We start from the raw sequence: 14599 nt of genomic DNA on the forward strand, positions 1-14599 counted from the left end.
CATATCACTCCACACAGGAACCTGATGTCACTAACTCAAAGTCTTAATACATAATTTTAATTGATGTATCATTTGATGTATAACTGTACTTTTACAAGTAGTTTAGATGAGTCCATGAATTAATCCAAGGATCGAGTAAAATTTTGGAACATGAAGGAGTTTTGGGGAGCATGCAGATCTGCCTGCTCATTCTCCAATGAAGAAAGAGAACAAAGACAACTTTTTTTTTCAGATAGACAGCTAATTATCAGTGCACTAAAAGAAGAACTCAACCTCATTCCTTATAGTCCAAGCCTCCACTAAATCCAATTTATCTCATTCCAAGAACTTTGTAAAAATCACATGTACTTCCTGAATTTTCTTATTTCCTAATCCCATGTCTAAATCATCTGATTAAAAAGAATTTCAGATTTATGGGCTGACTCCAGTAGAGAACCAAGAGAATTTAGTATGGCCAAAAAATTTTTAAATTTCCTCTTACCTAATGTTCTTGATCTTAAAAGAGTGAAATCATTGAAGTAACTTGCAACAACAAGGGATGAGACAGAAAACTAAAGAGGACCAGCTGTCCCGAGGCTTAGGACATTCTTCTAAATCAATACTCACTGGCTAACAAGATGGCTTTGAGGGCAAATCCCTGGATTCTTCTAAACTAACTTTAACTATCAAATAAGCAGGATCAATTAGCTGAGCTCTATAAAGTGCCTTGCTCCTTTCTAATGCAAGGAGTTTTTAAGATGGGGTTCAATAGGCACCAATAATAGGTTCCCAGAGGCAAAACTGCTCAACATCATCAGCAATTTTTGAAAGTTACACAAAGGAAGACTAAAGCATCAGAAAAGACTAGCATTTAGGGAGTCCCTAGACCCAAATTGGAGTTCAATTAACAGTGACTTTGTGGCTTTAGATTCAGCAGGTTCCTTCAGGTCATTCTCAATAGATACAAACTTATCATGCACTATAATTATATACCTGTAACAGGACTTCCTTTTTTGGGGGGTTGGGGAGTTTGAGACAGGGTTTCTCTATGTAACAATACTGGCTGTTCTGGAAACTACTTTGTAGACCTGGCTGGCCTTAAACTCATAGAGATCCGCCTGCCTCTGCCTCTGCCTCTGCCTCCTGAGTGTTGGGCTTAAAGGTGTGTGTCACCATCGCCTGGCTTGTCACAGGACTTCTAAGAAGTTAGCTTTCATGAACCTCTATTTTTAAATTCTTATATTTCTTCTTATTGATGTCCTGAGACTACAATGACAACAAATCATATATAAATCAAATGTTATTAAGCCAAAATTCATTTTTCTTTAAAAACAGCATTCAACACTATTAATAAAATAAAAGAATAAGATCTAAGTCTGGCTGATAGCTCTGAGAACTCAACAATGCAACCAATCTTTTCTGAAATTCACTATTAGTAGACCTCAAGTCCTATTCATAATTTATTCCTCAGTTTGTATGTCCATATCAAGTAGCACTTATTAACACAAATACAGAGAGAGAGAGAGAGAGAGAAAGAGAACAACCATCCAGATGATTTGAAACCTTGGATCTTTTCGAGGCCTTCATAACCTTAGCATAAGGAAAGTAAGAAAGCAAGCTGAAAAGATGGCTCAATGGCCAAGAACACGTGATGCTCTTCCAGAAGACATGGGCTCAATTTCTAGAACACACACAGTGGCTTACCACCATCTGCAACTCCAGTTCTGAAGGATCCAAGGCATTCTCCTGGCCTCTGTGTGCACCAGGCACACATGAGGTGCACAGACGTATACACAGGAAATACACCCATAAGAAGAAGAACATAAGAAAACACCTGTTCAAAATCCCTTCCTTGTGAAATAAATTTTCCTTTGGTTAGTCATTCTATTTTCCCATAAATAAATACAATTTTTCTGAGCATAATCTGTTACTTTCTCTGTGTGTGGCTGAAAACCTCCTTTCAAACAGAGCATGATGCTTTTAAAAGATCAAGGTAACAACTTAGGATTTTGAGGAGGTCATTCAGGTTTTAGTCCCACACTAGGATCCCTTCATTTTTCCATCAGTGAATCCAGCTGAATTTGGTTTCATCCTTTGAGCTTCTTTGCAGGCTTTTGAAAATTCTACATTGCGACAAATTCAGAGGGCAAAGAACTTGGGGTAGATAAAGCCTAAATTATTGAAAAAGCAATAGTTTGGAAAAAATACTTGCTTAGCCTGGTCCCCATAAGAATCCTTAAAATAGAGATGGGAATTGATGTGTGATTTGTGGGAAAACTAAAGGTTAGTCACTAGTAAGAATTTCTGTTACTCTTCCTGAGCTGATAGAGGTAAGGGAAGGGGGAGATGAGACAACAAAACAGCCCCGGCTAGATTTGGAGAAATCAAAGAACAGAAGAGACCTGTGCCTCCTTTCCCAGCAAGATATAAAAGGAGAGAAACTGATGGTGAAGTTCCCCACTCCAAGGTACACTCAGAACAGCAAGATGCTCTACGAGTAAAAGAGGAAAGTCTGATGTGACCTGACTATCCAATAAAGTATCCCAGAGGTTCCAGGCTCCCTGACTGAACTACCAGGGCTCACTGAAAAGGCTGAGAGGGAACACGTAGCTGAGAAGGTGAGTTGCCTGTCACTGGAGGATCTGTGTTCAGTGGTTGGTGTGTGGGCTAAGGAAGCCAAAAGCTACAGCTACCACAATTAATTAAATGGTGACAAAGGCTTATTGCCTACAAACAGGTGGAGGCCAAGTAACATCTTGGTAGAAGCCAAGAGTAGAGGAAATGTGTTGCAGAACCAGAGTGTCCCTCCACACAGATTCCAGAATACAGATGCTCCCTGAAATCCAGGTGCCACCAAAAAAGGAATAAAATATCATAGTACAAAATAGTACATATATATATATATATATATATATATATATATATGGATATATAAAATAATGAGCTTATGAAGCTAGTAAAAAGGTGAGTCAACAACTAAAGTTAGAGAAGATGAGCACAGCTATAATATGGACCCTCTCATAAGTTCCAGCACAGACTGGGGAAGAGTGGTGGACTTGGCAATGTGGGTACAAGGTTACCTAACAGAGTCTGCCTCAGCTACAGGCCAGAAAGTGTTCCTCTACAACCGTGTACTGGGCCCAGTGATAGCCCTTCTACAGTCCTCAACATAGAAACTAGAGCTCAGTGGACTGAACACAATTGTCACTCATGACTCTCTCAACAAGTTCCTGCATCCCAGAGGATCATCTGCCAAGCAGTCATTCCTTCTGTATGTTCTCTGCAACCTACATGCTCTGAAAACCTTGCCCTCCCTGACACAGAGAACCCACTGCACACAAGTCACCCAGAGCTCAGCATCTGCAGCCTTTCTGAACTCTGAAGCATGACCTATTTGATTCCAGATTCATCTTATCCTGACCCAACCAGCAAAGTTCAGCTGTCTGATGGCCAATCTACATCTTCTCCAATGGGATTTAAAATCCCCCGAGTGTGTTCTAAGGAAACTTTCATCCCCAGGGTACCTGTCTTAGGGTTTCTATTGCTATGATAAAATACCATGACCAAAAGCAACTTGGGGAGGAAAGGGTTTATTTCAGTTTACAACTCTCCAGTCATGCTCTATCACTGAGGGACATCAGGGTAGGAACTCAAGCAGGAACCTGGAGGCAAGAACTGAAGCAAAGGCAATGAAGGAGCACTGTTTACTGGCTTGTTAAGCCTGCTTTCTTATACAGCTCAGGACTACCTGCCCAAGGATAACATTGTCTACAGTGGGCTACACCTTTCCACATCAATTATCAAATAAGAAAATGCACCACAGACTTGCCTACAGCCAGTCTAATGGAGGCATTTTCTCAGTTGAGGTTTCCTTTACTCAGATGACCCTCAGCTGTTGTCACGTTGACATAAACACATGAGCCAGCACAGTAGCAAACACTCTCCATGTATATTCTAGTTAGAAAGTCTTCCTTGTTAGACTTCACCCATGGAATCTATTGTATGGTTTCTAAATCCTGATTAGAACAGGAGTGCCACATCTACTTTGTCTCAAAACCTAAGTGGACCACTTTTTCCACTGATGGTTTCCTCAACTCAAACAAACAAACAAGGAAATTTCCCTCCTCCATCCTCAGATTATTACCCAACGCATACATATATGCACATCTCGTTAGAGGACTGGGCAAATGTCCAGATAGGATTCCATCTCGACCATGCGCAGTGCACGTGGTAAGAAGGTGAGAAGGATACAATGAATGTTTCAACTGCATTTCAAACATGCTATAGCACGTTGTCCCTTGAATTTCTTTTACAGAATTTCATTTCAGTACTTGTCAATTTAATGCTAGATAATGTCTCAGAATCTAGACGCTAAATTAGTTAAATAGCTGATATGCTGTAGTAGCTATTGTGATAGAATTTCTGCTTACAAATAATATTAACTGAAGGTCTAACTATACTAGGCAGTGAAAAGTCTAGAGGCTTATGTGGGAAAATTAATTCCTAATGTATACAGCTTAGGGAAGCTCTCTAATTTAGAAGGTGTCCTTTTCTCAAAGTTCCACTTACTGATAAACTTGTTTTGCATAGTCTCCAACAGAGCTTGGTGAGCATCTTCAGCTTGTAAAGCGTGTGAACATTCTCTAGCCAGTATGGTGCGCACAAGATGCTCTCCACATCCTACAAGTCCAAGAAAAACAACAGTTGAGGAAAAGCAATACTGAATGCTTTGCTTGTCTCAATAACATAAAACACTCTTGCACACAACTTACGAAGCAGTTATGTAACAGAACAACTCAGTGAGGGAATGAGATGACCTCTATGAACAGTCTGGTCATTTTAGTAATGACATTCAATACAGTACAAAGAAACATGGGACTATTTAATCTCAAAAAAAATAGGTAAAATAAACGAAATCTCTCTTTCAGAGGAATAATTTGTGTAACATGGGAATGAAGATTCTGTACCTAGGGTTCTGTCTCATTCCCACTAATGAGTAACTACAAACCACCCTGTTGGGTGGTCTTATTCTCCCATTTAATAAGTGGTTCCTACAGCTGTCAACCATATTCTTTTTGACACTCCACTTGCCTGGGTGGTTTAAGAGAAATGTTAACATCTCCAGAGGCAGTCTAAATCTCTCCCTACCTACTGTTCAAGAAAATCATACACCGAAAGTGTGAAGGGGACCTAAGAAAATAGCACCTTTCTGACATTCTTTCATACTCACATAGCTTTTAGGAATAAAGTCTCTCTGTAGTTTTAAAGAAAAAGTATATTCTGGGACTCAAGAGATGGTTCACCAGTTAAAAATACTTGTTCATACAGAGGACCTAGGTTTGGTTCCCAGCACCCACAACTGTCTGTAATTCCAGAATGATATGGGTACTGGACACACATATGATGCATATACATCCATGCAGGCAAAACACTCATACACATAAAACACAGAGAAGGAGGGAAGGGTTGAGGGAGGGAGGGAGGGAGGGAGGGAGGGAGGGAGGGAGGGAGGGAGAAGGAAGTGAGGATTTTAACATGAGGCAAACTTTGACCACTCAAACACACTTGTAAGTAGGATCAGGCAGGTTTGCACTGATTAAGAGTTATGAACAGAAGTTCTATGGCAGTAGCTACTGCAAAAGTGGAGTCAAAGAAGCTAAATTTAAGGATTGGTGAGTTTTAGAGCATTTCTTAGAAAGGAGCAGCTTTCTTTCTACAAGAAAAAAAATTTAAACATTTAACCCTTGTATCATGATCTACACTTCTGAGAACCTAAAAAACAAGCATATTTCAAGCCACCTTCAAAAAGAACTCCATAGAAGAGTATCTAGGATCTATTCAGAATTCCAGCAAGACTAGGCACAACTTAACATTTCTGCAATTTGCATACATGCACATGTGCTCCACACAACACAGATATATGTTGGGGAAAAGCAGGTAAAAAAGGGAGGGTCACAACAATCATAATGAAACTTGGACTAAAACAGCTAAATAAAGCAACCACTTTTACTTTTTATTTAAAAATTATTCATTTTTATTTTAAATATGTGCATAAATGTATATGCACCACATGCATGCATAGTGCTGAAAGGCCAGAAGAGATTGTTACATCTCTTGGAACTGGAGTTGCAGACAAATAGTATTGAACTATCTGGGGGTGCTGGGAATTGAACCCATGTCCTCTTAACCACTGAACTATCTCTCTCCAGCCAGAAACCACTTCTAAATAAGGGCAATAACTTCTTTTTTTGGTGGAGAGAGAACCTTCAGTCTATAAAATAAATGAAAACTAAATGATACTTAGCTCTCTCCTGGGCAGTATTACTGTAAAGAGAATCAAGTACTACTGATAAATCTTCAGAAACATTATCTGTAATAACCATTAAGCCACGTTGTTGCCTTTCATGTCAGAAATGTCCTCTTCACACATACACCTTTCCCCCTCTGTTCACTCCTCTCCAATTATCCCATTCCTAAAATAAACATGCAAATATGCACATATGTGCATATTATATATACATATACTATGTATACTCATGCCAAGATACCAACAGTTCACATAAGTGTGAACACAACTTTCAAGCTGCCTGATATCTTACGGAAATGTCACTTTTCAAGATCTCTTTGTAAATATCTACATTTAGACAAAACTCCCTATGGAATTTAATATAGAATTTTATGGGAAGGATTATTCAATCCTTATTTTGTTCAGTACTATTTGTTTTATAAACAGAAAAAAATGATAAAAGTAATAGTTAAAAAAACATGATTGACACTGTGTGAGGACATTGTGTTAAGGTTACAAAACTCCATAAATTTTAATTTCCTTTGTGCATATATCTGATGTTATAATAATGAAATGTTATACTTTAGGACAATAGTGACAGTTAGAAAACGAGCATATTATAAGCTAAATGAATATTTAGAAGGTTACATACACATGCCTCAAGTAAAACAGCTAAACCACATGAAGTTATAACACTACATTAAAAATTCACATGTGTCAAGAAGACGTTTTCCTCTCTTACTGCAGGAGAGTACAAAGGGTTTCCCAACGAATGAGTTTTACCAGAAAACTATTAAAATTCTGATTTATAATCTGACATATTATTACCTTAACATAGGGGTTAGGACACCAAAACTTTTTCTACCATGGATTCCAATTAAGGAATATTAGAGTTTTTACCTACTAAATTCCAAATTTCTTAGAACATGCTGCAATAGAATTGAATTGTGACTCAAATGTTATTTAATTTTGAGTTTCATTCTTTACTCATACACATGAGAAAATACATTTTCACTACATCTTTAAAAAAAAGATTTATTTCTTTATTATGAGGCCCCTTTGATTTGCATCCCTTTTCATCTGTTAGAAGAAATCCCCTCTGCAGATGGTCCTCTTGGATGAAGGTGCCAGTGAGTGACCACTTGAGGTCCCCAAGGAGATCTGGCTTCTAGTAGATCACTTATTCAGATACTACATATTCTTTTATTTATATTTGTTAATGCTGTGGAATAATTCTTCTATACACTGTGTAAATTATGCTGTGGGTGATTTAATAAAGAAGCTGACTGGCCAACAGCAGAACAGGACAAGGTTAGGCAGGAAAACCAAAATGAAGACACTGGGAAGAAGGACAGAGTCAGAGGAGTCACCAGCCAGAAACAGAGGAAGCAGGATGTGTACAAAAATGGAGTAACAAGCTATGAGCCACATGGCAGCAAGTAAAGGAATGGAAATGTGTTAAGGGTTAGCTAGTAACAAGTCAAGCTACTGGCCAACCATTTATAATTAATATTGGAACTCTATGTCAGTTATTTGGGAATTGGTGGGTGGGGGAAAAAAAGTCCACCTACATATTTATTTATTTATGGTTTTTCGGGACAAGGTTTCTCTGTGTAGCTTTGGAATCTATCCTGGAACTTGCTCTGTAGACTAGGCTGGTCTTGAACTCACAAAGATCTGCCTGCCTCTACCTCCCAAGTCCTGGGATTAAAGGTATATGCCACCACCATCCAGTCACTACATCTTCTTTTTGTCATTGCTTATACAAGTTAAAGTATGTCATGACCTTATAACTTACCAAAAAACAAAGATTATGAATACAACAAAGACCTGAAAACAAACAAAGCAAATAGCAATTCAGAAAGGTGGTGTGGTGATGCCCAGTTGCAATCCCAGCACTTAGGATGCGAATGCAGGAAGATCAGGAGCTCAAACTCCGCCTCAGCTGCACAGGTAGCCTGCCTACATAAGCATCGATGAAACCTACAAATAAATTGATTGAAAAACAGTAAATTCATAATATGTTTGGAAAAGCATTAGGAATGGGCCAGTGAGATAGCTTAGTGAGTAAAAGTGCTTGATGACCTGAATTTGATCCCAGGGACCTGCATGATAGAAGGAGCAAACCAACTACCACAAACTATCCTCTGACTTCAACACATGCATGTTTCTGATGCACATGCATGAAATAAATAACTGTAATTTTTTGAATAGCTATTTTTGATGTGCTAGTATTAATATGATAACTAGAAGAAAAAATGAGCATTTTCTGCCGTGGAATTTTCTGCCTATAGGAATATATAGAGGGTTTGTGGGGAAAAAAATTATTTTCTATAGAAGTGAAAGATCCTAGAAAATATATGAAGGGGATATAAAAGAATAAGACTACATGTACTTATAATCTGTAAAATAATACTGATAAGGCAACAAAAATTAATGACTGCTAATATCACAAAAGATATAACCCAGCCCTACATGTCTCTTGATAAAATTAAGACATAGTTGTATCTGAAAGGACTTTAGCAAGCCTAAGCATGGAAAATGGGGCTCTGGCAGGCCTTGCCCTTCTCCCTCTGCCTTGCTAAAAACCATTAGATTACATTCCTAAAGCTAGCCACCAAGGTCTATTCCCTTATTTGGCTACTTCCTCCTTCTGAGGCTGACTACCAAGATCCAGCTATCAAAGTATTGAAATCCAGCAATCAAAAGTCCCCTAAGGCTTGCCTAACTAACATGTCCAATTAAAATTAAACACCTCATCCTAACACAGGGTTTCCCTTTTTACCTTTATAAACCGCCATTTTCCTATGTGCCAAGTCTGTCTCCACTCTATCCAGAGGCAGTCCTTTGTCCCTCTGGGACAAATACCCCTCTCCCTCTCCTTTGCCCCTTTTTTTCCCTCTCCCTCCCCACTTCTCTCTCATCCTCCATCTCCTGTCTTTGTCTCTTATTCCCTGTCCTTTGTCCCTCTGGGACAAATAAATCTTTGTGCTGAGACCTTGGTCTTGGGGTATCAAGCCAATACCAGTCCCTTCAGTATCATGACCAAGACATTTGAATATGAACATATTAGTAAGCTTATAAATTCTATTATCAATTTTCAGAAAGTGAAAGCATCTACAAAAACCTATAGTCAACATGCTAGACAATGATGAAAGTCTACCTACTTGGTTCACTTTTCTTCAACAATATGCTAAAGATCCAAGGCATTGCAACAAGACAAGGTAATGAAATTAAAAAGGAGGAACAAAAATATGTAAAAAGAAAGAGAGAGATAAAAGACAGAAAGCTGGGCATAGTGGTATCTAGGAAGTGGAGTCAGGAGGATCAGGAATTCAAAGACAGCTCACTACATAGCAAATTCAAGTCATCCCAGGTTATAAGACCCTGTTTTAAATAACCAACCCCAAATACAAGAAAATTCAGGAAGGAAGAAATAAACGGTCCCCATTTACAAATGACAAAATTTTTACATATAAAATCCCTCCGAGGGGTAGGTCTACAAAATAAACACTAGTGGTATGCCTCAAAAATTTTCCTCTCTGGTTAGTAATCTAAGATAACTGTCTGCAGATCTCTGCCTGTTACCAGCTTCCAAAATGTGGGCCTGACCTTCAATTTTTTTCCCATAGCCATCCAATCAACCATTCATGTGTTATTAAGCTACTTTCTACTAGGTGAAGTATATTAACAGCTGGCTATTTTTATAATATTTATTATATTATCAGACTTCTACAAAAATTATCAGAGTCTGCCTGGCTACAGAGAACTCACACAACTGTAATGCCAGCTGGTCTGGATGTCAACGTCCTGATTGAGTTTTCCAGGGCACAACTTCAGAGATTCACATGGTAACTCGAGGCATTTCAAGAGCCTTTGAGAAACAGTGCCTTGCATAGGCTACTTCCTGATAATTATAACCCTCAGCCAATTTCAACTCACTGTTTCCCAGTGTGCTTCATGCTGCTGAGATTCCCAGTATACTCACATCCTTTATTGTGGAATAGCCTGTTGTATAAATTGTTTTCACAGAATGGAAACATTTCATCCTCTAGAGAGGTTCCTTAGGACTCAGGAAAGTAAATAAAACTCACAAGTCTCATGAATTAGATAATTAACGAGTCTCAGGAAGTTCCTGGAACTTAAAAAAATTGGCAAGGCCTCTCCCAAAATTATATGAGCAGTAACAACTGCATAAGAGAGGAGAATCTCTCCTATCCATGCAGCTATCTGCAAGTCATTCAGATCCAAGAACAAAACTTGTGTGAATGGGTACCCATGATGAAACAGCCATTTCAGTGATCCTGCTGATTTTGAGTCATCCATGTTCCTGTAAGCAACCTCCGCACCAGTGTTCATATAAGCAATCTCAATAAAATCAATGATTCACTGCTGTGGAATAATCCTTTTGCACACTGTGAAGATTTGTTGCTGTGATTGATTTAATAAAGAAGCTGACTGGACAATAGCTTAACAGAATAAATTTAGGCAGGAAAGCCAAATTCAGAATGCTGGGAAGAAGAAGGGCAGAGTCAGAGGGGTTGCTAGCCACAGGTGAGATGACCATGCCATGTTGAAAGAAGGAACCACCACATGGCAGAGCATAAATAAGGAATGAAAATAATTTCATGGATGGGGTCACTACAGCCTGAGGAACTTATATTAAAGAGTTGAAGCATTAATAAGGTTGAGAACCAGTGCACTAAAGGAAAGAGACTTTGAACTCATTGCTCTAGCTGAAATGTGTGATTGTGAGGCACCAAAAGTCACCACTGGCAGCAACACAGGCACATTCACTTTAAGTGAAGGTATTTTTTGAAGGGAGAAGTAAAATATCCATAACATAGTTAATTGTTTCTAACAAATGACTTCTTTTCCAATTTGTTTGCTAAAAGAAAGTAAATGATAACAGATAAATAACATGTTGCATGAAAGGGGAAATCTCACATAATTAAGGATATCATACCCATTTAATGAGTCACTGCATCCCAGGTATTGTGTGCTTGTTTAGAATCCAGAAAAACAACACAGCAAATCCTTAAGAAACTACAATACTTACTAGTGTCTTTAATTTTCCCCTCATCAAAATGTCCCCATATCATTCCCTTAGTGAATGCTCAGCCTTCCATTCCAAAGAGCTCTGCATCTTTACTTAGAGAGAAAGGTCAGGTTCCAGCTTCTATTTAGAAAATGCCAGCCTGTACAATGTTTCTTTGGGGCCTTCATATTTGTTCTCGTTCTCGTTCTCTCTCTCTCTCTCTCTCTCTCTCTCTCTCTCTCTCTCTCTCTCTCTCTCTCTCTCCCCATCTTTCTATATACACCATACACACTCTTTCAGATATGTACTGAAGAACTGATGTAAGATTCCATTGGATGGCCTTGGGATGCTTCAAGAATCTGCTATAAAAATCAGAAACAAGAGTATCTATTGCCGCAAAGGGTTGTCAATGGAAGAAAAGGGGAAGTTAAAGTTCTCTTCTGGTGTTTTTTTCCTCTCTCCTCATGATATTCTCTGTATTTTCTTTCTATTACAAAAGGTGATTCTCAGCAAGCCTGACAGTCATCTCTATGAGCCTACAATATAGAAAGAGTCTATAATTGTGGTCTGAGACTATGCTTCAAAGCAAACTAAACTGACTCACAGGCTATGAATGACCACTTGGATAAAATTTCCATTATCAAAATAAAACTAATATTATATTAAGATCTCTCTTAGTCTGACACAAAACATTTCTGTAGATGTTCAGGGACTGTATACCATAATAGTTTTTGCTTGATGTTTACTTCTGCTGCAATTTTCCCCCAGTTTTTACAATGAATGCATTTATCTCCAATGGGCTTACTAAATAACTTCAATATGGCATTCTTACGTTCACAATATATTCTTTTAATAATTTTTATATATAAAGAATTAGATATTAGGGCATTTTTTAACAAAGTATATGTTAACAGAGTCTCCTTCACCCTAGTCTTCCACACCCTAATACTACCCACAGATAACCCACGCAAGCACCGTCTCTTATGCTCTTTGGTGCCCCATGTATTTAGAATACATGGGGAAAATATAATATTTATCAAGGTAATCCAAACTCAGAAAGACAAAAATTGTATGTTCTCTTTTAAATGTTAAAGTGCTTATTGGGCAATCATGAGGACCTGAGTTCAGATCCCCAGAATCCACATCAAATCCAGGCATGGTGGTATATATACGTAAAAGAGGCATTGTCAGGACATACAGGTGGACCCTTAGGGGCTCACTGGCCAACCAATTCAACTGAAACACAGAGCCCCAGGTTCAGTAAGATACCCTGTTTTTTTGTTGTTAAAAAACAACAACAAAAAAAAAAAACCACAGAAATTGGAGAAGGACTAAGGAAGATATACAAGTGTCAACTTCTGCCTTTGGTATGAACCCTATACAAGTGAATACTTCTTCACATACATGCATATGTCACATTCACACCCAAAACAAAATACTATTTAATTTGAAATAAACATTGCATAGAACAAATGAAGCAAACACTTGGTTCTTTGAAAAGATAAGCTTGACAAACCCTTACCTGAACAAATCAAAAGAAAAAGACTCCAAATAATAAAATTACAAATGAAAAAAGAACCATTAAAACAAATATAAATGAAATTCAGAAAATCATTAGATCGTATCTTTAAAGCATACACTCCACTAAATTGGAAAAACTAAAGAGTTGAATAACTTTCTAGATGTATATGACCTAAGAAAATCAAGCCAAGATGAAATAAAAAATTTAAATAGATTCTACAGCAAGCACTGAGATTGAAGCAATAATTGAAAATCTCCCTACCTGGGGCTGGAGAAATGGCTTTTAGAGATTGAGAGCACATACTGTTCTTGTTAAGTTTGGATCCTAGTACCAATGCAGAGAGTTCACACAAGCCGTAACTCCAGCTCCAGGATTTGGCCTCCAAGAGCAACTGAACCCACATCTGTATACTTAAAACACACACACACACACACACACACACACACACACACACACACACACACACACCTTTTTTTTAATCTCCCAACTATAAAGAGTCCAAGCCCAGATGGATTCACTGCTGAATTTTAACACACTTTCAAAGAAGAACACTAATGTTCCTCAAACTAGTTCATGAAATAGAAAGGGAAGGAACACTACTGCATTCTTTTTACAAAGCTAGTATGTATGACAGAGATACCAAGAGCAGATAAAGGAAAACAAATAATAGGTCAATATCCTTGAAGAACTTAGATACAATTCTCAACAAAATACTTGGAAACTAAATTCAAGAATACATCAAAAAGAACACTCACCACGATCAAGTTGCATTTATGCCAGGGGTGTGAGGATGGTTCAATATATACCAGTAAGTGTTATACATTTCCTGAATGGACTAAAGGATAGAAATCGCATGTTCATCTCAACAGACAAAGAAAAGGCTTTTGATAAGATCCAATTTCCTTTCGTCATTAAAAATCATGAAGAAATTCAGATTAGAAAGAACATACCCCAATCTAATAAAGGCTATGTATATGACAAACCTATAGCCAACATTAAATGGGGTGAAACTCAAAACATTTACACAAAAATCAGGATCAAGAAAAGAGGTACAATTTCTCTGTTCCCACTCAATAATGTACTAGAAGTCTTAGCCAGAACAATAAGACAAGAGAAGCAAATAACAGGGACACAATAGGAAAGGACAAAGTCAAGGTATCTATTTGCAGATAATATGACCCTATATATGAGATCTTTAAAAAAAAAAAAAAAAAAAACTGTACCAGACAACTCTCAGAACTGATAATCAGTTTCTTCAAAGAGGTAGGATACAACATTAACATTCAAAAGAATCAGTGGTCTTTCTATATACTAATGAAAATACCCTGTGAAGGAAATCAGGGAAACAACTCCATTCACAATAGCCTCAAATCAATCAAGCAACCAAGCAAACAAGAAAAGCCCACCTTAGAATAAACATGACAAAGGATCTAAAGACTTGTACAATGAAAACTTTAAAAACACTAGGAGACAGAAACACCTACCATGCTTAAGATTTACATAATAAAAAATTTAAAAATAGCTATCCTACCAAAACGAATCTACAGATCCAAAGTTCTAGTAACATTTTTCATAAAAAGGAAAAAAAACTTGAAATTCATATGGGCGTACACACACACACACACACACCACAACAACAACAATAACAACAACAAAAACACCCTAGATACCAAAAACAATTCCCACTCTTCATTGTAAGAGTACTTACTGAAGATATCACCAAAACTGATTTCAAATAATACTACAGAACCATGCTACTAAAACCAGCATGGTA

General features: G+C 37.7%; 1 protein-coding gene across 10 annotated transcripts in view; it reads right to left on the reverse strand.

The window, feature by feature from the left end:
• Tasp1 (taspase 1) overlaps nucleotides 1-14599 on the reverse strand; it is a 257060-nt gene that overhangs the window by 79835 nt on the left and 162626 nt on the right. For 9 of the 10 annotated variants that reach the window (XR_008214930.1, XM_052723400.1, XM_052723398.1 and 6 more), the window contains one exon: nucleotides 4549-4659. The exons of the other annotated variant lie outside the window; for it this stretch is intronic. Coding sequence is in view for 8 of the 9 variants with exons in the window: in XM_052723400.1 (XP_052579360.1) it covers nucleotides 4549-4659 (111 nt within the window). In the remaining variant the exon portion in view is untranslated. The remainder of the gene's footprint in view (nucleotides 1-4548; nucleotides 4660-14599) is intronic. 10 annotated transcript variants of the gene reach the window in all.

The sequence above is a fragment of the Peromyscus californicus genome, unplaced genomic scaffold (assembly GCF_007827085.1).
Source record: "Peromyscus californicus insignis strain IS unplaced genomic scaffold, ASM782708v3 Scaffold_7__1_contigs__length_154581171, whole genome shotgun sequence".
NCBI lineage: Eukaryota > Metazoa > Chordata > Mammalia > Rodentia > Cricetidae > Peromyscus > Peromyscus californicus.